Source organism: Poecilia mexicana, unplaced genomic scaffold (assembly GCF_051168715.1).
Source record: "Poecilia mexicana isolate PSO_F unplaced genomic scaffold, ASM5116871v1 scaffold_9, whole genome shotgun sequence".
In the NCBI taxonomy this organism is placed as follows: domain Eukaryota; kingdom Metazoa; phylum Chordata; class Actinopteri; order Cyprinodontiformes; family Poeciliidae; genus Poecilia; species Poecilia mexicana.
The window spans coordinates 10,902,940-10,929,205 of NW_028263378.1; the positions used below are offsets into that span (position 1 = coordinate 10,902,940).

Sequence of the window (26,266 nt, forward strand, 5' to 3'; positions counted from 1 at the left end):
TGCTCCAATCTTTTTCTGTTTGGACCTGTTAACACATATTAAGCGACATACTGCTGATAGATATTATATATTTTAATCATTTAATCATATTTCCTTACTTTATATTGCATATAAAATATAGAAAAGTGGGCAAAATGACTATTCACACCAGTGCTGTTTAGTAGGCAAACTCTAGTCTGTTTCCCTACAAAGTCCGATTCATCTGAGGAGGTGTGAATGCGCAATTGAACTCTGGCTCGACTCTAAAGGCAGGAGTTGAAACAGGGCATTCTGAGTAAATGCCACCAAAACAAATGCACAAGTTTAGCGCTAGCAAGAGAAATAGCTTGTGCTCTTTTACCGAAGGCAAAAGCGAAATCCTATAATCGCTAAAATGACAGTACCCCCATTTTTAATTACATTTCGCGAAGAAGGAAGTTGCGCTCAGTGTCTTCTTCAGAGGTTTTCATGTAATCTCCTCCAGTAATTCTTGGTCCAGCGCCACCACAGGCGAGGGGAGGAACATTTTGGATCATTTGACAGTGCAGTGTGAAAGCGAACCACACCAACTGGAAATACAACAAATGTTGCAACTTTGGTCCCCAATCCAACTGAGCCCACCAGACTATCAGGTGTTGAGCTCCTTTTTAAGAAGAGTGGGTTTTCTACTCTTTGGTGTGGTGATGAAGGCCCCCGCTGTGAGTGGCAAACAAAGGATTGAAGCTTTCTGAGGGGATTTCTGTTTCAACAAAGTGTTAGAAGTTTATTATGTCATTAGGTTTTAGAAGTGGGTTTCCACAAACGTCTCTTTAAGATCAAATGCATCAACTGCAAGCTTTAAACGTGAAACGGGCAGACGCTCTCGTTGCGGCCTTAATCAGCTGATGCCTTCCTCGGGTTGTGGGAACTCGGGGCCCAAAGTTATCTCATGTTTCAGCGCTGCTTCCTCCCTTACAATATGTTCTTCAATTATGTAAGGTGCGCGTGTCTCGCTTTCTGCTCTGTTTGCCATCAAAGCTCTTTCACATCTCACTTCACGCAAACAGGAACCCGGAGCGTCAGGGCCCCATCCCGAGCCTGCAACAACTGCAGGTCTTTTATCCGTCGCCCTCCGCTTTCATGCAGCCAATCAATCAGCCAACGATTTGTAAAGAAAACACTTAGCTGCGTGCAGCTAATGTCAGGTTGTTCCACTTTTGTTTGTTGCACAGCAGCGTTTTCCACTCAAGTATAAAACATGAAGTGAAAGGGACGAGGAGAAAGGTCACCTCATGTCAGTTCGTGTTAACTGGTGTGTTGGCTACCAGTGGGACCCGGCTGCTCAGCCTGACAAAACAATGCTGAATAGTAGCTGCTGTGGAGAGGATTCCTGGCATTTTTCTTCTGAGAAAAGATTCAAATAATACTGGATTGTGAGGTTAACCTGATGCAACCCTGTTGTTTCTCCAATGTTTATTAGTTATTTAATAGTGTAAGGTCGTTTTTAGGCTGGTTATATTCAAGCTTCAGGTAATTTTTCTTGATTTTGAATGTTTTATGAATAAATTGACACTGATAATAAAAAAAACTAATAACTGATAATATTTATAGTCTTGAGCCTCTAAACTATTAAGTGTCATAACTCAATAGTGCCCCCTAGGTGCAGTTAATGGCTTAATTAAGCTCAAGTCATGGAGAATTACCGTCCCTCCCCAAAACACCTGAATCCAAGCCTGTCACAGTAATCAATAAATCAATGAATTGCATAATAAATTAAAACAAGCTCAATAATTTCCATTTGGAAGATTGCTTTTCCTCAAGTCTGTCTCTTTTTCTAGCAAATTGGTCTCAACAGGCCCCTTTTTTGAAAGGCAGTTTTGTTCAGAGACTTCAGCATCGATTTTTATATACATATATATATATATGTGTGTGTGTGTGTGTGTGTAAATTAAAGTTTCACTTGCATTATTATTACCCCATTATGTTACTTGAAAATGGAGTCAGAACAATATTATTGTTTATCGCTGTAACTTCTAGGACGATTTATCATCCAGGAAATTTTTTTGGCATGACTCTCCTACCTGAATCAGATAAATGGTTGGTTACCATGGCTTTGCAGTGAATGACTGGCTGCTGATGAGGGAAGTCGGCCATTTGATTCAGGTGTGTTGCAGAAGGGATACATAGACAGTAGGACTGAACTCGATCACCTCTGCTGTGACTCAAGCAGAGGTGAGTCACAGCAGAGGTGACTCGCCTCTGAAAAATCCTGAAATTTTTCTGATTTTTTTTTTTTTAATCCTAGGAGCCAAACAAATGATTCAAAATCAACAAGATCAGCATGTTTCACATGTGAACAAACTCCTTTTAGAAATTTGAGCGGATTGATGTTTCCAGCACATTGCGGCGTTGCAACAACTTTGGATTGTGTATTAGAAAAAAGGGATGAACTTCAAGTTTGTGATGACACAACATCACCTGGTAGCCACAGTCAGACTTTTCCTTTCACTCTTTGAGGTCCTAATCCAAGTAGATCACCAACTGAACTACTTTAACCTTTGTCAGAATGTTTCCTTTAAAAATTTAAGACGATACATATTGGGATGTTGATAAGTGATCAGTTTAGCGCAGGCATACATCATCCTAAAACCAACGCAGAAAAACCTCTCAAAATGAAGTCAGTCATTTTGTGCTCTGATAACTTTGTCATGTTATTGTTTGCAATAACCTCCAGTGTTTTGGATTGGCAGATTTGCAAAGTAACTTTGACTTTTATTGTCATTCCAACATCCACTTGCAGTAAACATGGAACAAAATTATGTTTTGTTTGGCTCCAGGACAGTTTTACAACCAGTGATTAAATCTAGGGGGACTTGAAGTTTAAGTTTACAGAATAAATATAAAAATCTCCACCAATGACCACAAAAAATCAGCAAAAATGGGATCTGGTGTCTATTTCAAATGGGTGAGAGCCATCGGTTGACTCCATCTTCAAATTTTCCAAAAAATAAAGAGATTTTTGCAAAGGGGGAAGCATACAAAAGTCCTCTATCGAACTGACATGGTCTGAGGTGGTCGGTGTTTCAGTTTTAATTGTAATTCATGAAGTCTATTTTACAGGATGCATCGCGTGCCGCTGTTTATTATAATCTAGCTTTTTTAATATTATTCTAAATAGGAAGTATCACGTTAACTAAAGTATTATTGATTTATTAAGTTGAGGTGATTAAACTGTAAATTGCTATCGGCTAAAACAAACAAGCAGAAATAATCCATAATATCTTCCTGTGTTCAATCAATAAAGCGACACGCTGGCCACACTTTGCTAACATTTCTTTTTTTCATCCACTAAATTTCTCTACCTGCTTGACCTTTTCAGGGTCTCATGGGGTCAATGGGTGAGAGAAGAGGTCACCAACACCAAAACACAAACAGCCATGCATTCATAAGGGCAAAATAGAGTGGCCAGTATAACTAACACGCATGCTTTGGGGAAAACGTGCAACTCGGCACATAAAAAGCTACATAATATGTTAAATCGCAGGAAATTTCAACACATGAAGGAGAGCTGTGAGAACGTTGTGATGACTTCAGAAATACAGAATTTTCAAATGTAATGCAACTTTATTGAAAATCTTCAAGAGCATCTCTGCTTCAGTGTGTAACTTTAGCTGCAGTTAGCTTAGCTCAGTACTCATTAGCTTCATAGGTGTAAAATGAGCTGATCAGGTTTGGCTTTTTGCATGAAAAAGGAGCAGCAGACTTGCTTTGCTGTGTTGTTTTGAATGAGTTTCTGTTTTTGCAGGCGTCGGCTTTAGATGGAGCATGAAACAACCGGTCCATCTGTGTTTGCTTTAAAGAAAAAAAAACCCAAACATGTTCTTCTAAATATTCATGAATCTTGTAGGGTTTTTGCTGGGTTTTCATCCCAGATGTTTTTCTGGCCTTTGCAGGAGGAAGCGGTCGATTTGGTGTTTTCATATAATAATCCTTCCACCCTGTCTTTATTATCACAGTGAACAAATGCAACAGGAGACGTTTTCACAAGCAGTGCTTGTTGTTGTAGAGCTCAGCACAAAAGGTCTTCCTTCAGCAGCTCTTGAGTCATCTCCCCGGGTCTTGACGTGACGCCGTGGTCTGGTGTGCCTTTGTGCGAGTGTGTGTGCACACACTGCCTCTGCCTGTGTGCGCTGGTTGCTGCTTGCCAGGGCAGGGCAGGGCTTCCTGTTTCTGTGATTGCTGCCCAGGCACAGCAGAGTCGAGATCCTTTCGTCTCTGTTCCTCTCTTGCTCTGCCACCTGGACCTTTACCCACAAACTTGGCGCCATCTCCGCTCCTTTCGCCTCCTCGCCTGCCTGTTATTCTCGCTTCCTGCCTGCCCTCTCATTATTTCTAGCTATCCTTGTGATTTTTGTCTCTCTGTCTCCTCCTTTTCCTTTCCATGCTTGATATTTCTCTCTCCTTCCAGCTCTTTTCTTTGAACAGCTCCCACTCTGACACAGTCTCTCTTCTTCCTCTGTAAATTTATCCACCACTCTGATTCATTCAGTGATTCAGAGACTGAAAATTCAGAGGCGCTAATAAAAATTTCCTTTTTTTTTTTCTGGGGTCTGTGGTGCACATGTTGGTGCATTTTATTAATTAATTTTTTTCCCCTTCGGCCGGTTTTTACAGGAAAATCTGGAGCTTTTGATGTCTAAGCGGGCCTTGATGCCATGCAGATTAATTGAGTCACATGCAACAGATTGAATCCGGCCAATCTCTGCAACAAGGCCGGAGCTATAAAAAGGTCAGACGGATGTGGCTTCTTGTAAATTACATTTTACCTAATGAGTAATCTCAATTAGCAGCACATCCCATTTTGGCAGGAGTAAACCACCAAACTGCATGGAGTATGGGAACAAACTCGTTGAGAGGCAAACCGGGTCTTTTGGATTTGTTTTTCTCTTGAAAGTGGAAAAAAAAAATCATTAAGCTGATTAGTAAAGTGGAGAAATACTTGAAGTTTGATGAAAATATGACCGAGCCAAATCAGTTCAATTAACTCACAGCTGTTTCTGTGGGAAAACCCAGATTATTGGCTATAAAGCAAGAATTAAATAGTCAGGAAATGATTTGCTGACTCGCTGGATAAAGTCTGAGTCTCATAACTAAAGATCTTGTTACAATAAATATGTGAAGCAGTTCCTCAAGGTTGTTTAAAGTTGGATTTTGCATAAAATCTTTTTGTTAATTATGTCAAATATCTAAAGTGTTATTTTGTTTCTCTGGTTCTTCTGTGGTCTTGAACTTTCTGGAATTGGGATAAGAATTGTTAAGAGATAAAAGGCTAAAGTTTCTAGACTTAATTCAACCTGGGTTTATGTCCCACAGTTGTTGTTTTTTTTGCAAACAAATAAAAATATGATTTAATAAATCGAAGGTAATCTCCCCCTACTTGGTGTAGATCTGATGAGATGAAAAGCTGAAAAAGCCCTTTACCCCATTTCAGAAAACCAACATAACTGCTGTGTTGTTTCATGATTTCATGACACACAGATAATCAAAGCCCACCAGTGAAATGTTAGAATGAGTTGAGCACAGTAAAGTAGATGAAAAGTGTGGAAATGCATTAATATTTGTAGGAACCCTGCGTAATATTGTGCAGTTGACATTGTGTAAGAAAAAACCTGTAATTGTGAATATTTTGTGTAATTCTGAACAGGCTACTTGTGTCACAGAGATTAAATCTGGCAGGTTGTAACATCTGCAGATCATAGAATTGAATACAATATAACCAACATCAAATATTCACCATTTTGCTGAAATAGAGGAAGAATAGTCAAAGTATTTATTAATCCAACACTGATTGGTTGTGTTATTTTTACACAGACTCCTCAGGAGTCCTGCAGTGACTTGATTGTCATTAAAGAAGGATTATCATTTTGTAGATATGCAGAAACACGCTTTTAGGCCAGAACAATTATTAAGTTATTACCATTCTATTTCATAGTTGGCGTCTTGCATGAATGAGAAATAAACTGTGTCTCAGGCGCTTTTTGCATGACGCTCAGCATGCAGCCGGCGCTCTCAGTCGCCTGCTATGAATACTTGACCCGAAAGCTCAGAGACCACATGAGTGTGTGTGCATCAAACAAGCTGTTCCCAACCGAGGGCGACAGGGAGCACACAGTGGTGTGTGAGAGCTGATACCGGGCTCTGCAGATATAAATAGGACCTCCCTGCAGTTGGGCTTCCACCAGTCGCACTGATAATTATCTCCGTGTTGTATAAGCGTCGGTCTTTGTGGATTTTAATTTATTGCCTTTTCTGGTGAAATAAGTGAAGTTTCCTGGGTTTTATTTGCTCAGTTCTTCTGTCCCGAGTTTGCTCTGGATGCGCTTCAGCAGCAGTTCATGTTGCTAGATGTTAGGCTCAGGTCCTGGTGAGCCTCTACTAGAGCAAAAGCATCAGATTTTCATGTTTGGCATTAAAATGTTTTTTAAAAATTACCCAAAATGTTAAAAAGTTAATATTCTTTTAAATTATTTGGACAAATCTTCCTAATTATCATCATTGTGACATAGTTGCTGGACTGCCAGTTCCAGTTAAGTGTTGCTTTTTATAAGAATATTGTTTTTAATTGTCTTCCAAATTATTTGTGAGAAATGCAGCAAAACTTCTTTCCAACACTTCAGTGTCGTCACCGCTGATTTTCCACCGCTACAATCCATCTCAAGTCTGGTGACATCAATGATAACAAAATTTCAATTTGCCTGCAGAAACTGAATGCGTGCATTGCCTCTAAGAATTGCATTGTTGCACACATTGATATTTGTTGATTTTTCAGCTATTTTGAGGCGAGTCTCACTTTCTCTTATGCTCATTTTGCGCCTTTGCCCTGGTATACATTTGTTTGTTTTTTTTCTTACCAGTTCTTTTTGGGTTTCTTTGGTTCTGACCTCAGTAACCAACCTGCAGCTTCTCTGAAACGTGAAACGAATTTTGCTTGGATTTATTTGGGTTTGATCTGGATTGTAATTAATTATTTTATTGGGTTCAAGTCACAAATGAGATTTAGAGCCTCAATCCATTGAAACATGGTTAACACAATTTTTTAGAAATTAGGTAACTGAATTAAAATCTAAATTAGATTTGAGCATATTTATTACCATTTACCCTCATAATCCATAAAAACACTTAACTACAAAGAGACGTGATCTGATGGTTTATGTCCATCAGATCATGGACAGGAAATGAGTTGGGACAAAATGGACACATTTTGGTATGAAATGAGAGGTGAATTGGTCCGGCTACGTTTATTTCTTCTCGTCTGTTGAACTGCAGCAGATTTAAGCAGCTTATCCATAAGTTGCTCCATGCAGAGTTTCATTGGCTCTTCATGGTGTTTGAGGTGTCAAATTACTTTAAATGGCATGAAAGACATGAGCGGAAGATGAGGGTGAAAGAAAGGAAAGAATGCTGAAGCATTGACTCGTGTCCTGATGGAGTGTTTTCCAGTTTGCTTGGACTTGCCTATGTCGTTTGATCTCCAGCTGAACGTTGTTCCACAGAACCATAATGTGGCAAGCAAGCATCAACTTAGGGTTAGAGTTCCTGGATAATAGCGGAGAAAGAACAACAAAGCTGTTTTAACCTCTTTTTGTTCTCCCTGTGGCCCTCAGTTGAGGTAAAAATAAAAGGAAGCGAGGATCCGATCACATCTGGTGATCCTCATGCCAGAGAGAGGCGAGAGGATGAAAAGAAAAAGGAAAACCCTGGGAACAGAGACGGGCCCGAGGGATACGGCGAGAGGAAGTGTGTGTCTGTGTATGAGTGTGTGTGCATGTTCTGTAGTGGGTCAATGCTGAGTCATCGCTGGGCTGGCCAGGCAGATAGAAACAGGCTCTCGCGGTGGGGGGGAGAGGCCAGCTGGAGGGGGGCGAGCGCGCACTGAGCATGCTCCGAAAACTACAGGAAGGGAATTGGTTGTTGTGACAGGACGCATCCAGGAACCGCGGTGACGCAATGTTTCACGATGGCAAGTTTGCTCAGCCTCATTGACGTACGAGGACCGTCGGTAGATCCACCGCCGCCGGTCCAGGAAAACTTTCTGGTTTTATTAAGAGTCTGCGCACCAAGATTTAACAAGTTTTCATCTGCGAGCGTCAGCCACAAGATAACAAGACAAGTTGCTCCATGTTTGTCTCGACCACAACGACGTCCCTCTTCCCCCCGCCACCGCCGCTCACTCCCTCCCCTCCTGTTTCTTGTGGGTTTCTGTGATATGTTGGACCCGGTCTTTAACCCCCCCTGACTCCCATCATCCTTCGCTCACAAAACCTTGCACACACATGAAGGCTTCCTGTGTTAATAAAACCTTCTTGGCACAGAATGAATCCTTTTCAGTGCTACAGCGGTTTAGCTGTAAGTGTGTTTTGATGTTCACTGGAAGAGAGTAACGGCAGAGAACGGAGGTGTTTTTGGATCAGATTGCCTCCAAAATTTTACAATATTTAATGTCATGAAGCCATAAAATAAAATTGTGCTTCATAATAAGAAAGCCTTTGATTGAAGCTTGGTTCATATCTGTTCAGAGGACATTAGGATCTTTTTTTATACTTTCATCATAATAATTGGTTAAGAAAAAAACTAATTTTTACTTCCTGCATAGAAATCTTTAAAAAAGTATTAAAAAAAACAAATAACTGCGGAAAACAAGACATCTACAGTTACTAGACAACAGTCGTCACATTTGCTTTGTTGGCTGAACTGTTTGATTCTACTGACTACTTTGTAATGTCATGAACGTCGTTTCAGAGATTTTTCTTAAGTAAAAGTCAGAAAGTGTGGCGTACATTTGTACTCATCCCCCATAATTTAATACAGATGTAACTTTTGTTGCAGTTTTGCCCATGAGAAGACTGAGAATCATGCTCTTTATTCTTTGCTAAGTAGCTTGAGCTCAGTCAGGATTGTGAATAGCCATTTATCACAAATTAGCTTAAGGGTGTTTTCACACCTCATAGACTGGTAGACTTGGTTTGAACGGGAAATAAAATTTCAACATTGGTTACATTTTCAGCTGATGTGGTTTGCTTCCATGCTGTTGAACCCGTTCACCCTCTTGCCTGTGGGGGCGCTGCACCTAGAACCACTGAAGGCAGCAACATAAAAACCTCTAAAGAAGACGAGCTCAACAACCTTCTGGTCAAAATATAAACAAAAATGAAGTACCGACTGATTTTAGCGGTTGTAGGATTTCTCTATCAGTAGACTTTGTTTTGGTCGTATTTACCCAGAATGCCCTGTGTTATAGTCCACTTTCTGCTTAGTGTTCACACATGCTTTCAAACTACACCAGAGTTCACTTCAACTGAACCAAGGCCTAGGTTTTTAGGCAGAACAGAGTTTGCTTTTTTTGGTTTGATTATGCATCCACATCTCCCCAACAAACTTTCTATTCAAACAAAGTTTTTAGTCAGATTAAAGCGGACTAAACTGGGCTGGTGTGAATGCACTCTAAGACTTTTGACTGAGCCATGCTGATGTATGTATATATTCGTGTCTGGCTGTATATTCATGATTGTCCTGCTGGAAGAGAAGCTTCGGTCCGCAGTTTGAATTCTTTTGCATCCTCCAACAGGTTCTTTCCCACATTTAGCTCAATAAAGCTAAATATTGGCTCCCTTGCAGTGTTAGTTTTCTATTTAGCCACCTTCTTCTACATATATGCTGTATACCTCTACATTGCTTTTTGCATTTCAACTTCTTAAGGCATTCTTAGAGTTTTTTTCTTATTGCCAAACGTCTGTAGAGGACAGATTTGAGGAGGGACGACTAATAATTGTCCTGTTGACAGATTGTCCAACCTTAGCTCTGGGCTGCTGCTTTAATTAATGCTCTCCCTGCCCAGCCTGTCCGTTTAGGTTTATGGCCATGTCTTGGTAGATCGGGAGCTGTGCCACACTGGATCGACTCAGTGTTGCTCTGTGAGATCGGGGTGGACTGTCACAGCAGGAAATGCTCACATGGTTTGTTTTTGTGCCATACTTTTTTCATTATTGGATGATTCACTGAACTGATATTCACAGATGGTGATATTATTTTAAAGATTTAAAGTCCCCCATGTGCTTTACCTATGACCTGCCTGCTGTTTTCCTCGGTTCTCACAATGATGTTCGTTCACTGATGGACACACTTTTTAGTTTTTCATGTGTAAAATAAAAATCAGGAAGGGCTGCATAATATTAGGAAAAGATCTTGTACATGTTTATGTCAGTAAATGTGATAACATGACTTGAGGTACATAAACAAGTAACAGAGACATTAATGTCTTTCATGCAATTAGTCTCACTAGTTTTGTCCAGTTTTATCATCTAAAATGTTTTCTGCTGCAGTAAACAAGTACGCTGAATTATTAGTATCTAGTTAAAAAAGTTATCCATCAATCCATTTTTGAACGTTATTAATAGGAATTAATCATTGTCACAATGAAATTTGAATTCTCATGATTAAATATATTTCACTATTTGATAAATTCCTGCCGCCAGCTGCTTTTGCTTTGTGAAATCCCAGTAAAACTCATCAAAATTTGTGGTTGTGCTTTGACCAAGTCAGAAAAGGCCTGAAAACATTTGCAGTTTCTTGTTCTTAAAAGTCCATGTCAGCATGTTAACATAGAACTACAACTTCCTCCCCCAGTTTCTTTGTCTTGCGATGATTTTTAGTTATTCTTGCTGGTTGTGTGGATTGAAACTAACAAATTATGTTGTGTTATTTCAAAGAAATGGAATCCTAATCTCTTATTGGTAAAAAGGAAGAACCCAGATGCATTATAAATAGGATGTGTGTTTAAAAGGCTTTATTTGACGTCGTGGTTCTGATGTCCGCTGCTTTAAGGCAACACTGACTCACTGGGAGGTGAGAAAGCAGAAGGAAGACTGAAACGGGTCACATGCAAATACAGAAACGCACAGATGGTTCTGCGTGCAGTGTGGTTGATTGAGAAGTTTTTAATTTTACTTCCTCAACAAGCGGCTCATTCACTCTGACCCATTCCTATCAATTATTTCAAATATTTCACTCAGTTCAGCTTCCTCCATTTGCTCTGTTTTCTAGTTTCTCGTTCATTCAGCTGGTCTTTCCAGTGAACTTTGGTCATGCTTTTATCTACAAGACTCATCCATGGTTGATCGCCCAAGATTATTTTGCTTAGATCCTTGAAATCCAATTAGTGCCACTGAAATACTGGGCACTGATAAAATCAGCCTGTTTGGACCAGTGGCTCAACTTTCAACCAGCAAAATAATAAATCTTTGTAATTCCTGGTGTGTAGTATCGTTTAAGAGGGTAACATGAAAAATCTGCCGAATGTGCTAATTTCTTTCTATCTGATTTATCAGCTAATCAATAAGAATAATTGATTAGTAAAATAATAGGTAGCTGCATCCCTGTAAGTTTCCCTCCAAATGTTCTCAATTAATTGATTTTTGTTTTTCTGTGTCTGCAGTGATTCTCTGCCAGTCTGGTTACTGCAATGAATGGTAACACTATCCATCCAGCCAACACCACTTCAGCAGGAGGAGGTCCGAGCGTAGCGGCGCCACCCAGAGGCTGGCGGGAGTTCTGCGAGCTGCATGCCATCGCCACCGCCCGGCAGCTGGCTGGACATTACCGGAGCTTCGCCAGTGAGCGCCCGCAGCATGAGCTGGTCCCGCCGGAAACCTTCTCCAAGCACTTCACCGACCTCTTCCAGCAGCACTTCTGCCAGGAAGTCGACAAAGATGGCGCCTCCGGAAGCGCCTCCGCCACAGCTCCCTCGCCGCACACCCTGATCAACCAGCTGCGGCACTCGACCTTGTCGCAGGACTACCGGGAGGCGAAGCGGTCAAGCGGAGGAGCCGCGTCGATATCCACGGTACCAAAAGTGGAGCCGGTAGTGGTGAGTCCGGAGCCGGAGCTGCCACTGAGATGCGCTGCCAGGAACTCCTTTTCCGGGTCGCGAAGCGTCGGCGGCGGGTCGCTGCTGATTCAGAGCCACAGCAATGACGAGATCTCGGCCGCTGATCGTCACCAGCCGTCCGAGCGCCACTCCTCGGACTCTTTGGTGCCAGGTTCTGGAGGACACGGCGACATCACGCATTTCCCTGTCAGCCAGATCCAAAAGACAGTGCAGTGGATTTTCCAGAAACGGCAATCCCGCAGCTCCCACTCCTCCCAGGACCTGTCTCCCAGCAACCCTAACCCCGCCACCGCCAACAACAGCCCCTCAAACAACGGCGACAGAGTGGACGAAGGCTCGTCCTCATCCTCTTCCTCCCAATCGTTCTCTTTTCAGAACTTTGAGGCCACGGCTCCGGCCGCGTTGCACCGGCCCAGAGTCGTCTCGCATCTCCTGGAGGGTTTCCGTTGGTTACGCAGCAGAAGCATGCGGCTCCGGAGGCTGGATGTGAGCGGCTGCTGCAAGGAGGGCCAGCTCAAGTACCTGCTGGTGGATGACACTATCTCGGACTCTCAGCCCCACTGGCAACGCTGCCGCCTGCTGGTCAGGAGGATCAGAGACGCTCAAAGTGGAGGGGGCAGAGCAGGAAGTGAGAGGTACCAGCTGGAGCTGTACGATCCCCCAAAGGTAGGTTACCATGATTTTAAATGGGATCTTTTTATGCAACATTCACATTTTGCACATTTTTGTACTTCTCTTTGAGTCTCTGCTGTTTCCACAAACAGCCTAGTCGCTTAATAAAATGATGGAGACAGTTTTTGGCAATAAGTTTATGTTGTTTGGTATCTAGAAATGTCCGAATGTAACGTGACAACCCAGCAAAACCCGTCACCTTGCAACCCAAGCTGAGCTCCAGCACGTTTAATCATTTGGTTTTACTGCTCTATGTTGACTTACCATTCAGAAACCGCTTGCTGCATTCTTGTTGATTGCGCAGGAGCCTCAAGTGAAAACGAAGCATGGTTTTTATTTGTAAATCAGATCACGCTCAGTCAGAGTTGAAGGTTCTTGCTTCAACTCTGTTTTGCTGTGGTTCTTGCTTTACGTTTTGGGTCGTTATCTGGTAGGAATGTCCTCAGGACTTTAGCAGCCTCTAAACCAGGGGATCAAACTCATTTTAATTGTGGGCCATCAAAGAGCTGGTTGTGGCAGGATGGATCAATAAAAGTACCCATCAAATGTAGTTAAAATGTTAAATGAGTACCTCTTAAAATTAAATAATATGGAACATCAAGCTTCTCTCTGGCCGCTGTAGAAAAGCACCCCACAGTATGATGCTGCCACCACCAAGATTCACCATGGAGTTGATGTGTTCAGGGGGTTGTGGCCGATACTTACATGAGAAACCAATCTTATCCTCTAATCTTATCTACCTCTGCAAAGGTGTGAGAATCAGCCACTGTCCTCTTTTGCTCTGCAGTGAAATCTGACTGACGGAAACGACACCAAGTCACGACTGCAGGTGCGCTGCTGCCAACTTAGCAACTTTACTGCTATAATGTGGCCACTTTCCAGACAAAACAAAATCAGCATCGGTCTAAGTCTGAATCTTTAAGATTTGTGGTCAACCCAGAAAACTGTAATTGCTCCCCAACTTAATATAAATGAACTCCTCTTTAGAGGTTTCTACCTGCAGCAAAATGTTGAAAAACTTGTTTCCTTTTCATTTCGGTTCAAATCATGCTTTTCAAATGAAATTCCAATTAAATACAATTAATTTTGTGGCTCAAACATGGCAGCTTTTACAGAAAATTACAAGAAAATATTCTACATTTTTAGCTTGGTGGTTTCATGACATGAAGTCTACATGTTTCACAGGTTTTCCTTCGAAAACAAGAGATGTGGAAATGCTTAGGGCAGCGGTGTGTCAGTCGGTCTAAAGCAATCAGCTGGTTGTGAAACCCATGCGGGGTGACTTACAGTAAAACCTTTCTGAAAATGAAGGAAGGTGATTGGTATCATTGTCAGTAAATCCCACTTCTGCAATTACATGCTGCGTGTTTTTATTGACAGACATGTTGAGGCTTTTCACACTCGCTGCAGGTGGCTTTGAGATTTTTCCGTCTCACGTGGTTATTCTCAAGTTTATTCCTCTTGAACGTGGCCATTACTCAAACGTAGTGAGACGAAAATAGATTTTCGTCCTCGAAATTGTACTGGTCTTGGTTTAACTAGCCAGGTAAATAAGGTACAAGTCTTTGCACAGATGTCACATTGCTTTGAGCTTCATGGTGATTTTCGTGCAGATTTGCTTGCAACGCAAATCCCAAACCGCCTACCCACACATTTATCTGTCTATTTCAGGTTAGACATGCAGGTGTTCAACAACACCACAGCACCTTTTGGGTTTCGTCGCCAGAATCTGATAATTGATTGCTTATGCCGTTCTCAGTGCAGATGTTTCACAGGACTATGCTTGATCGGATTCTGCGTCGGCATTTCTCAAAAAGTTCTTTTACTTCTCAGAAGCGCACACCACCGAGCCCTTCAGCATCTGTCGGGTTCCTCTTCTTGTGTTTCATATCTGAGCGAGATAAGGCTGCAGATCTGTTTGCGTCAATAAGATGGAAACCCACAGAAACCCTTTAAAGGGCTTGTTAGTGTAACTTCGCCAGAGAATGCTGCTGCTTATCCCCCCCCTTAAAATCAACACAAACATGAAGAAGGCAGAAAAAGTCACTTCCTGTTTCCAGCTGTTTTAGTTGCAGGGTTTCCCCCCCACTCTTCCTTTTTTACAAACACCATCCCTTTCCTCTGCCCCGTTATTGTTTGGTTTTCAGTGCTTTGCTGCACGGTTCGCCACATGACAAAAAAGCTGCGATGACATTTAGCTTCGCCTCAGAAAAGCTGCTCGTTTTTCAGGTGGTTTTCGTCGCGTTGTTGCCTTCTGTGGAGGATTTGATGTTGTACCAGCAGGAGAGGGGTTCACTCTAAACTTGTCTAGTCACAGTTCGGTGTGGTTCAACTGTCAAAACCCCAATCATTTAATGTTAAATGCCGAATATGAGACCAGAGGTGAGGTAGGTGAGAAGGCATCAGGAAGCAGAGTTTGGGTTTGGAGTTTATCTGCCTGTTTCTTTCTAATAAATCATTTGAAATGACAAAAAAAAAAAAGTGAATTTAGCTGTGAATTTTTCCCAGTGTGGCATTTCTGTGTTGAGTTACATCAAAGCGTCAGCAACCTTTATGCATTCTTTTACCCTTTGGTGTGTAGATATACCTCCCACACTCTTTCCTGTTTGTTTGGGGTTGGTTTCAGCCAGGCACAACGTCTCTGCTTCTGAATCCGTGGCTAATAAAAACCTACTTAACCTGCAAATATGACACAGCCACGCTGAGAAACTCATGTTTTCTTGACCTATATGCATTTTCTCAAAGTGTTAGATTCCCCTCATCTCACAACAACACAGCAGGATGTTTTCTCTTTCTCTTCTTTTGAGCCTAAAACCCGTGCTTGGCTCCTCACATTGGGTTTAAAGCCCGCCGTACTTCCAGACGGGACGAGCTAGGCTGGGTCTCTGCATGGGGTAGTGCAAGGAAAGCCGTTGCATGCATGCGCGCGTGTGTGTGTGCGCGTGTGTGTGTGTGTGTTTGAACCTTTTATATTTAGCAGCCCTCAGCTCGTCAGGCAGCTGCAGCCCTAACCATGTGCGTGAGGTAATTTGGTTGATGATAGAGCCAGAGTGATACGTGTGTGCATGCGTGTGTGTGTGTTGGCAGAATTGACCCTGCTCTTTGCTGTGCAGTAAGCCAGTTGCATTGTTGCTCTGAGCGCGCTCCCTCTCTTTTCTCTGGGTGTTTAGTCTTGGCAGGACGGACAGATAAAGCCTGAGAATGGCCTTAAAAGGAAGGAGCGCTCTGGAGAAGCATGCTCCCGTCTTTACATACACACAGAATATAAAGCACATGCATCCCACCCCCCTGACCCAGAAAAAGTAATTCAAGCAGCATCCTGGAAGGAGATGGTGCTGCCATGTTAAGTGTTGCTGCAGCTGCATTTTTTTGTGAATGTAAATCGGGTTTTCACACATAGTAAGTGGGATATTTTTTGCAAGCAGAGGTTCTCGCCCTGTATGCAACTCTTGGCTTCCCAGAGAGAAAAAAAAAGAAGTCATAGGTTATGCTAATGCATGCAAACTTTATTTTTATCTGTAGATGCGTGTGTTTTTGAAACAGAAGTAACAACAGAGATGTAATGTAGCACAAAACAGCTTTCCGTGGAAGCCGATAGTGCCCTTGCGTGAGGAAAGAGCAACCAAAGCGCAGCTGCAGGGTTCCTGCATCAGCTTGAGAAATGAACTAAGCCTTCACATTTTTAAGAATCACATCAGGATGTTGCCTGAATCTACAGAGCTGGTTTTTAGGTCATATGAAAGCCAGCAATAAACAGGATTTAATACAGGAGTGTCCAAAGTGCGGGCCAGGGGCCATTTGTGGCCTTCGAAGGATATTGGGCGGCCCCTCGACCTCAATCCTATAAATGAGCAAACCTGACCTGTAAGCATAGTCGGTTGATTCTGATGGAGACGTTTTTATCTTTTAGGGCAACTTTTCTCACCATCGATAAGTGACATCTTATAAAACATTAGGTGCAAAAAATAGATTCACATTTATTAATGGAATTGTTGCGTTTATCTTAGTTTTGCAGTAACAAAACCTGCTTTTTGTCAAAAGTAGGTCTTGTAGCACAAATAATAAACCAATCACACACAAAATGTAACTGTGGACCTGTGTTGTTCTAAGACTTTTTTAATGTTTTGTATCTACAACGGTTTCAGGGTTTCCCCCAGAGTATTCTAAGCCTGGCGGACCACCAGGCTTAGAGTTGCTTATTTATTTTAGTTTTTTTAAACGTTTGCATTTTTTAAGACTTTATAGTCGGTATTCAAGCATCTTCCAATAATTATCAAGTGATATTTACAAATTTCCTGTCAACTTTAAACATTCTTTAACTCAAAAACATGACAGATGCATGAATGACTGCCGAGAGCCACAACCACCAGGCTTAGCAAGCTTTCTGTGGGAAACCCTGGGTTTACTGATCTATTTGCAATAAAAATCAGAATTTGTTGATTTAAATAAAATTGTACGTTTTATTTTGTTTATTGTTGAGCCAATAAAATGTAAGCCCCATGTGCTTTCAACTTAATAATTTTGGCTCTGATGGCAAAAAGTTTGGACACCACAGATTGACTTACTGGGAAAAGTCAGTTCCGCCTTGTAAGTTCAGCAGAAACCTGCGGCTGTTTCACTTCTTATTATAATCTAAAGTGTTAGCACACACGTTCTGACCTAAAAAAAAAAGCTCGGTGTTTAAAAGAGAACGTCCTGCTGCAGTGTTTAGGCCTGAGATAAATTAAGATCCAGGCTCTTCGGTCGTCGTAACTGATCCACGAGTTGAAGCTTCTTCACACGTCAGCGCACTTAAAGAGCGATTTTTAACTTCCATGTAATCGATGCCGAGTGCTGAGCTTTTCCCCCTACCTGAAAAGTAAACCTTAATGCAATGTGTTTGAATTTAATTAAAAATCGCACTTGATGCAGATCTCAGCCGCCCAGCTGGGTTGGAAAAAGTGGGAGTTGAAAGCGAAGCGGCGGCCCGGACCATGAACAAGCGGCTTTCCAGGAGAACAGAAGTGAAAATGCATTTACAGAAAACAGTTGTCAGTAACTCTTACGGTCAAACAGCTGCCTGTAAATCTTCAGCTTTGTTCTTCTCTTTGCATTTGATGTGACACAACCGAACCCCTAGAGAAAACATCTGCAAAGCTGTAATTGACGTGGTGGTGCAAACTCAAAACAGACTACGATGCTTGTTCCTTCTTTGATTCTTTTTTTTCTTCTTCTTTTCAGTCCTCTTTAAAATGTTGTTAAGGAGGCTGATTTCATGTCTTTGTGCTGTTTCGGATATCAAAAAAAAAAAAAATCACAAAGCTGAGGGAAGGCATTTCTTATTCCGTTGCAGAAGTAAATCTTGTCTCGTCAGCTGAAAAGACGAGAAGTTTTCTGTGCTGTCTGGGACTTTATCCTCAAGTTCTTCATCATGTCTTGTGTTTTAACTTTGACCTTGTTGTGGACAAAAAACACAATTTCACCATCTACAGGTAGATTTAATTAAACATCAGTCACGTTTCCCCACAGAAAACCTGTTGGGGCGCATCTACACTCTAAAAAGTGTTTTTGGGCTGTAGTTCATCTTATGGACTTATTTACATTAATTTAACTTAATTCTTTTGCTTTTGCTATGACAACTTACTTTTTTGTGTTCATTTAACTCAAAACATACAAATCTTTAACCTGAAGGAACTTTTCACTTTGACTTTACTTAAAACAATTGAGTTCAACGCCAGTTTTGTATCCTAAGTCTGACCAACTCAATTTATTATGATCATCCAACTCAATTTGTTAAGTTTTTATAACTTAATTCATAAGGGGGTTTAACATGACAAATTTAAGTCATTCTTACTCAAATCATTTATTTTGTTCTAATAAACATTTAAAATCTCTTTGATTTAATTCTACAGAAAGTCAACTCAAATTTTTAAGAAGTTCCAAACTAAATTTAAATAATCTTTTTACAGTGTCATCTAAATACACAAATCTTTTCCTTAAATAACCTTTTTCACTTTGACTTTACTTGAAATAATTTTGTGTCCCATGTCTGACACCATGACTCAAGCTTACAGGGACACATTCCCAGTAAGCGACTGTGGCTCTGTGGATAGAGTAGTCACCTTGTAATCGGAAGGTTGTCAGTTCAATTCCAGCTTCCTCCTGCCATATGTTAATGTGTCCCCTGGGTACTTAATCCCAAGTTGCCAAACAATCTGAGCATTAAATACATGTGTGAATATGTGCTTTCAGTGGTCAAAAGTGCTATTTAAGTTTATTTACCATTTTTGAAGTAAACTAAATGATTTGAGTAAGACTGACTTAACAAATTGAGTTGGATGATTATAATATATTGAATTGGTTAAACTTAATAAATTTAGTTGGATAAACTTAATTGAATTGCTTGTTACCTACAGAAGCAATTCAATTAAGTTGGTTCAACTTTTTTCTTTTTAGAGTGTAGCGACCCGTCGTGTTTTTTTAGTTAAAAAATGTTTAAAGTTGAAAGGAAATTTGAAAATACCACTTAATAATTAAGTGTTACTGGAAGACTGGTAGGTTAATATCTGAACACAAAGTATAAAGGGTAAAAAAAAAGAAAAAAAAAAGCTAACACTTAAAAAAAAACCTTAAATAAATCAGCAATTCTAAGCCTGATGGGGGCACAAGTAAAGCCTGGTGGCCCGCCAGGCTTATAATAAACTGGGGGAAACCCTGGTCAGTGGATTTTTCTGGGATTTTATGAAGGATGCCAACATAAAATGGTGCACAGTAATGAATTGGAAGCAAATTGATGTAGGACGCCATGTTAGGTGTTTTACCTCCCAGCTTAGTGAGACTCCAACCAGCGGTGGAAACACTGTCCAGACTGGACCGGACCGTAACATTACCGCACCGATTCCTGCCATGCCAATCAGTGGTAATGAGGCCAAACACAAAATAGTTCCAGCAGTAGCTGGAGTTTGACTGGACCATTCTAACACAGGAATTGATCTAAGCCATTCAGTTGTAGTCATGTCTGTGTGTTGAACCTCCATCTCAGCCTGTAACAGGTTTTCTTCTGTCTTCATGTCTGATGCTGCCACTGCCATGTTTTACTGTGAGGATGGGTTCTTTAGGGTGATGTTAAGTTTGTCACCTGGGTTTTAGTGTTTTCACACCTGATGGTCTGGTAGACGCGGTTCGATTGGAGACCAAGGTTGCAGCATTTGTTACATTTTCACTTAGTACAGTTTGCTTTCACACTGCACTATGCAAACGAGCTAAACCCTTTTAAAAGCCTTTTCACCTCCTCACCTGTGGTGGCGCTGCATCAAGAACCGCCAAAGGAAGTGACACAAAGAGCAACTTGCTTCTAAATGAAATGTAAACAAAAATGGAGTGGCGTCAGATTTTAGGGTTGTAGGATTTCTCTTTTGTCGTTGGTAAAGGACTACAAACTGTTTCTCCTTCTAGCGTTTCTTTTGGTTGAATTTACCCAGAATGCTGTGCACTTCAGCTTGCTTCCTGCTTTCTCCAGTCAACTTGGTGTTCACATATGCATTTAAACCACATCAGTCCACTTCAACTGAACCGAGACCAAGTTTTTTAGTCGAATCAGAGTTTGCTTTTTTGGTCCGCATCAGGGTTCGATTGCGCGTTCACACCTCTTCAAACGAACCGGATCGTCTAGGCAAATAAACCAGAGTTTGATTAAAGCGTACTAAACCCGGCTGGTGAGAATTCACTCTTTTTAGGTTGTCGCAGTAAATGGGGCTGGAAAAAATATTCATGCCTTTGCAGTTTAACGGCGGTTGGTGTCAGCATGTCGCCTAACAAAGCCCAGAAAACATTTCAGTTTGCGGCTGTCTGCCTAACACATAGAGGAGTCCCATCATTGACGTTCCAGACAAGGTGAGGAGTCCTGCCAGGAAAATGGCGTTGTTGTGTCCTCCAGCACGAGTTCCCACAGACGGTTACCGTCTGACATGCTTCCTCAGACCTCCTGTTGCCTCCATCCTAATCATACCCCTCTCATCTCTTTTCAGCTGTGTGTGTTTGTGCTTTTGCATGTGTTAGTTTCAGCTCCTCTGGCCCTAATCTCTCCCACATGGTTTCATTTCATGCTGGTGTGTGTGTGTGTGTGTGTGTGTGTGTGTGGTGTGTGTGTGTGTGTGTGTGTGTGTGTGTGTGTGTGCGTGTGTGTGTGTGTGGCTACACCATGTCTCATGTTGCTCTTGGAGTTTGCTCTTCTGTTTTTATGTGTTGGCACCCCTGCTGCTGTTGGGGTTTTTTTATTTTAAATCTAAAAACCTTTGTTTTTTTTTATCCAATCGGGGTCATGTAATGCTTTTCCTGAGCCTTCAACTCAAAGAAAATACAAAAATCCACTGTACCAGGCTCTGTCTTGAAATAAAATGGAACGTTAGGCTGCAATAAACCGAGTTATAAATGAGTCAAGATGCACTCATGTTTGTGATCTATATTTATAGGTCTAAGTTGTGTTTCTTTGCTAGTTGCACGTTCATTTTTTCTCTCTGTGTGTGATCTCAAGAGGCGTTTGCAACATCAGTGGAAAATACTTTTCAAAACAACCAGACCCTGGTATCCATCTGTTCTGTGTTACTTGTTGCACTTCAGGCTCTCATATGGCAACACGCAGTGTTAATTTGGCTCTCGCTGCACACCACAACTGAAGCCTCCAACACATGGGCTCCAGTCAGCTGAACAAGAAACGTAACCGATCCAACCGAGAAACACAGGAAACAAAACTGCAGGAGACATGAAAAGACGCTGGTCTGGCTGGCTGGCAGCAGATGCATGCCAAGAAAATAGGAGGACAGGTGAACATCAAGTCGTCTCGCTGACTTTACATTAAAAAAAAAAATCCTTGGGATTAATTAATAGAAATGTTCTGCAAAGACTTAAATGAGTTTATCTACATCAGATCTGCTAAATTACCCATTTTGTTAGCTCTGTTAGCGGATATTTGGATTTGTTCTGCAGAGTTAACAGATTGGAAGTGAATTAAACTGTATATTTGCTATTCAAAGCTGTGAAATATCACATTTTAAAATCTTAATATCAGTGTCTAATGACCCCTTCCTTCTTAATATGTTTATACTGCAGCGATTTATCTATTTGTTACACGTTAATGATGCATATGTTATTCTATCGCTAACTGTGTTTCTATTGACTGTAATGGCAAGTTGGAGTTATGAAAATAGATTACGTCAATGGAAACGTGGCAATTAAAAAAATTTCATTTTTAGCCATATCCACAACTATCCCACCTGAGCTAGTAAAGCTAATGAACTTCTGATATCCAGTATGAAAGTAAAACTTTTTTAACTTCCATCTTTTTGACACAATGTACTTGAGTCACATATTGCCTGCACATATTACTTCCAGTTTTGATACGAGTCGTGGATAACATATAGATAACGAATACAGCGAAACATTTCGCTGCATTTCGAGATATTTAAATCCAGATGTAACCACAGCACAGAGTCGGTCACATGATGCAGACAGACAGAAGCTGCAGCAGCCAATGCATTCTCTCTTTTTTTTATTGCCAACATCATAAAGGTTGAAAATATCTCAAATAGACCAAAAATGCATATTATTTTGTTACAGTTCACACAAATATTTACCATTAAATTAGTGACTTTTAAAAAAATGGTTGCATGAAATGTAACTGGGCAAAATTATAGAATTTATTGGAATTTTATACCATTTAAGAAAGTGCCAATTTTGCATTTTAAAAGACATATTTGGTGTTTGAACTTTTAAAGATGAGAGTTCATCTATTAAATTGACTTGAGATCAATACATAAATTAAAGTTGGAGTATATAAATTTTTTAATAAGCGCATTTCTGAGCCTGCCTCTTTATTGTTGGATTGAATATAATTTTAGATTTTTGTATAACTTTTCTTCAGGTTAACTTAGAAAGTGAGCTATTATTAATTTTCTAAGCTACAGAGAGTTATTGTTTGAATTGGGCTGACGTTGATATCCATTAGCAATTTTTTTTATCCGATAACTTGATTAATCGTAAGAATAATCGATAGAATACTTGATTACTAAAATATTTGTTTACAACAGCCCTGCTCTCATGGAACAAACGGTGAAGAAAGCAGTAATAATATTTTCAAAAACTCTGTTTTTATAACATCATTATTTGAAATCAATCAAGACGATAAATCAAAACCGTTATCATAATCACAAATTTATCACGATAAATGATAAATAATACTTTAAGTGCGCATCACTGTACACAAAGTTAACAAACCACATTTCTTGACCCATTAAAGCCGAGTTTACTCTAATTGTTTCTTCGCTGTCCTTCTCTTTGCTAATCCAGAAACTCAGAAAATCAGTTTAACAGCTAACGAAAGACAACAAAGAGCATCTTCCTCTGGCTCTGCTGATTCTAGCATTCGGAGCAGAGATTGCTTCTTCAGAGACAGTTTCATTTTACATCACAGCAATCTGTGTATCTCACCCACAAAGTCTAATCTTTTCCTCTTTCCAGGGATTGAGTTTCATGAAACCTAGAAATTGTGCCTCGAAGTGAGTCATGCGCTGTGTGGGTGCAAACGCACTGCTCAGCTCTGTGATTACCGAGTGTGTGTGTGTGTGTTCACCACATGTATATAGAGTGAAAATATCATGTAACACACACACACATCTTCAGCCAGACAGATGAAGCTCGAGACTAGATGTGCTCATGTTTGTCTTTTTTGGCTCTCTGAGATGGATTACTCAAACTTTGGTGTCGCCGCCGCTGCCTTGAAGGTCTTGCTGTTTAGTTTCTTAAATTTGATCCATGCAAACGTCCCCGTCTGTTCCTTCTCCAGCTTTTTCATCACAAGATGATGTCCAGCGCCACAGGGATTTTAACATTTTATAGAAACGGTCTGACCTCTAGCAGCCAGAGTGTTAAATCCACCAGAAAATATTTCTAATATGACCGAATTTCAAGGAAACTGAGAAAGTCGATGTACATTTATTCGCTCATTTCTACCAGAGATGGGCAGAGTACCCAAGAATTGTACTCAAGTAGGAGTATCACTACTTCAACAAGCCTTTACTCAAGTAAAGAAGAAAAAGTATTTGGTAAAAAGTTTACTCAAGCACTAAGTAACTGATCAAATTGTCAATCATTTAATTTTTAAAAATTACATAATCAGACGGATCCAAATGTAAAGCTAAGTGAAAGTTTTGGTATTTTAAGGATGAAAATGACAATAATTCATATAAATAACAAAAAATACAATCAGGCAAAGTAAAAGAAAATTCCAAATCAGTTTCTTTCAATAAAAAAACTCATGAAACTTTAACATAAAAACATGTTTATTTTTCATTCAGTGAATTTACTCACAATGGGTAGAGAATCCAGAAATGTTTCTCAAGAGAAACATTACTTCATAAGAAAATGAATAAATAAAAAGTACAGCGCAGTAAAAATACTCCTAAAACTAAATTTTTTCAAAAAGTTAGTCAGGTAAATGTAATTGAGTAAGTGTAACTAGATTGACCTAACTCTGGTTTCTACTGTCATCTGTTCCTCTGTGTGACATTTCAACTTCCTGCAGAAATGCCACAACTCATCGTTTATCAATAAAACAGAAAATCTGGCTAGATCCGCCCGAAAGCTGTCCAGTCAGTTCATCGTTTCAAGATTTACAAGAACTACGAGTTTATCTGGCATGATGGCGTCCCGGCTGATTTCACATCCCCTCTGAAAGCAGCAGCAGTGGCAGCAAATGCTGACTGAAAGGGTTTTAGTAGCACAGGTTGTTTCCTTTGACTGAGCCGTGATTACCTGCAGGACTGACCAGCTAAATAGGTCAGAGCTGAAAACTGCTTCTGTCTCATCTTTTCAGAGCTGCACATGTGGAGTTTTAGATGTTAGATGTTGTTTTCATCTGCATTCCTCCTAAAAACATGCAGGTCGGTTCGATTGGAGCTTCTCTACCAAGTTAGTAGTAGTATTAAGCAACCAAGAGGCTTGTGTTTACTTTGGAGGACCTGCAGAGATCCATGTACTCCACAGGAGGAGGTGTGTGAAAACTGGAACTGATATCAGCCTGATATAACATTGTTTTCCCCTTGAAGCACGACAGTGGCAGCATCATGCTGTGGCGATATTTGACTTCGGCAAAGTTATAGAAGCTGAGTAGAACAGAAGGGTTTGTATGGGTGCTTGAAATGCTTGAATTGAAACATGGTATTTAAGTGCTTAATTTCTGTATAAAGTCCTTGAAAGTGCTTGATATTTAGGCTGCAGAGTTTGATTAGAGCGTATGATTAAAAGCCTGAAGGCAAGCATTATTTATAATTGAAACCAAATAGCTAACGATGATAAAAGAACACAGACACTTTTTTAACTATTTGAAGCAAAATCAGACTAAAGGTTTCTTGTTTTAGGTTAGTCACAATTACAAAAATTATTTCTATCCACTAGACGCCAGAAAACTTAAACGTTTTTAGACCTATTTTGTAACTTTCCAGACCAATGAGAGACATTTCAAAACATTTCATTTTGTTATACATTTTCCCTCAGAAGGCCACATGTTGAGGTCAAAGGGCACTCAGAGATCTCTGGTACAAGTGAGCACAAAGAGAAGATTTTAAAACACCAAGAAATCATGAAGAATATAAAAATGCGATTCGATGAAGCAAAATGTGAAATGCAAGATTGCTTGCGCAACTCGACGTGTCCAAAAATAAGCGTGGTTAGCTGTCTAATGTTCACCGAAGTTCATTTTCCTGTTATACACTGAGGTAATCTTACTGTCTTTGATGGTAATCTTGCGGATTCAGAGTCTTTCTCCATAAAGTATGATTCCATATTCAGCCTTCCTTCCTCCTAATTAAAAGTTCTCACACAGCATGCTCACATGAAAGTGGGCATAAGGGATTATGACTGATTACAGAGCCGGCATTTAGCACCAATCAGCCGTAATGACTCTTGTCAGGAATAGTATGAGTCATAGAGAGATCCTTCCAAGCTGAAAACCCACACATTTCTAAGGAAAGCATTTGATGCAGCCAATATTAAAGTCTCCAGGGATGAAAACATCTCAGATGTTGGCAGAGGCTTGTAGATCAATTAATATTTGACTGTTGTTCAACGTCTCTGCATTGAGCTGTGGTTGTGGGCGGGCGGAGTACGAACAACTCCGGCATGTTTTTTTCATCATTTCCACTCTTTGATGTCCTTTATGTTGCACATATGCAGCTGGTTTTATTGTTTGTTTTTTTTCTTATGGAAATCATATTTTAAGGCATCGCATTAATGGTAGTGTTTTTGCTTGTTTCCTTCATGAATGATTTCTCTGCAAAAAGCAAGCGCAGGTTTTGCAGGATTGTAAGACGGGAATGACCACTTTGAGATTCCCAAGAGGTTTTTGGTGAGCTAGACTCACCGTACGTCTGTATGTAGACACGACTGAGGAATCGCTTAGTGATGCAAGCTTTAATGACTCAACTGTCGGTGCATTGCTTTCAATGTACCGTCAAAAAAAGTAACTGAAAAGCAGCAGAAAGCAGAAATCAAAACCAGCTTTTACGGCCTGTTTGTCACTTTTGTTTGCGTTTGTTTGGATAAAGCACGGAGGAAGTAGAAAAGCTTTCTCAGACGGAGTGGAAAAACTTTGCTCACACGGTTGAAAATGGATGCGTGTTTGCTCGTGAACGTTTCAGTGTGACAAAAATCAAGAGAAAC

At 40.6% G+C, this 26,266-nt stretch overlaps 1 protein-coding gene across 1 annotated transcript in view; it reads left to right on the plus strand.

Moving 5' to 3' along the window:
• Window positions 1-26,266, plus strand: part of sh2b3 (SH2B adaptor protein 3) — a 57,914-nt gene that overhangs the window by 7,047 nt on the left and 24,601 nt on the right. Inside the window, exon 2 of the mRNA XM_014995929.2 lies at window positions 11,450-12,568. Coding sequence (XP_014851415.2) covers window positions 11,477-12,568 — 1,092 coding nt within the window. The 5' untranslated portion in view covers window positions 11,450-11,476. The remainder of the gene's footprint in view (window positions 1-11,449; window positions 12,569-26,266) is intronic.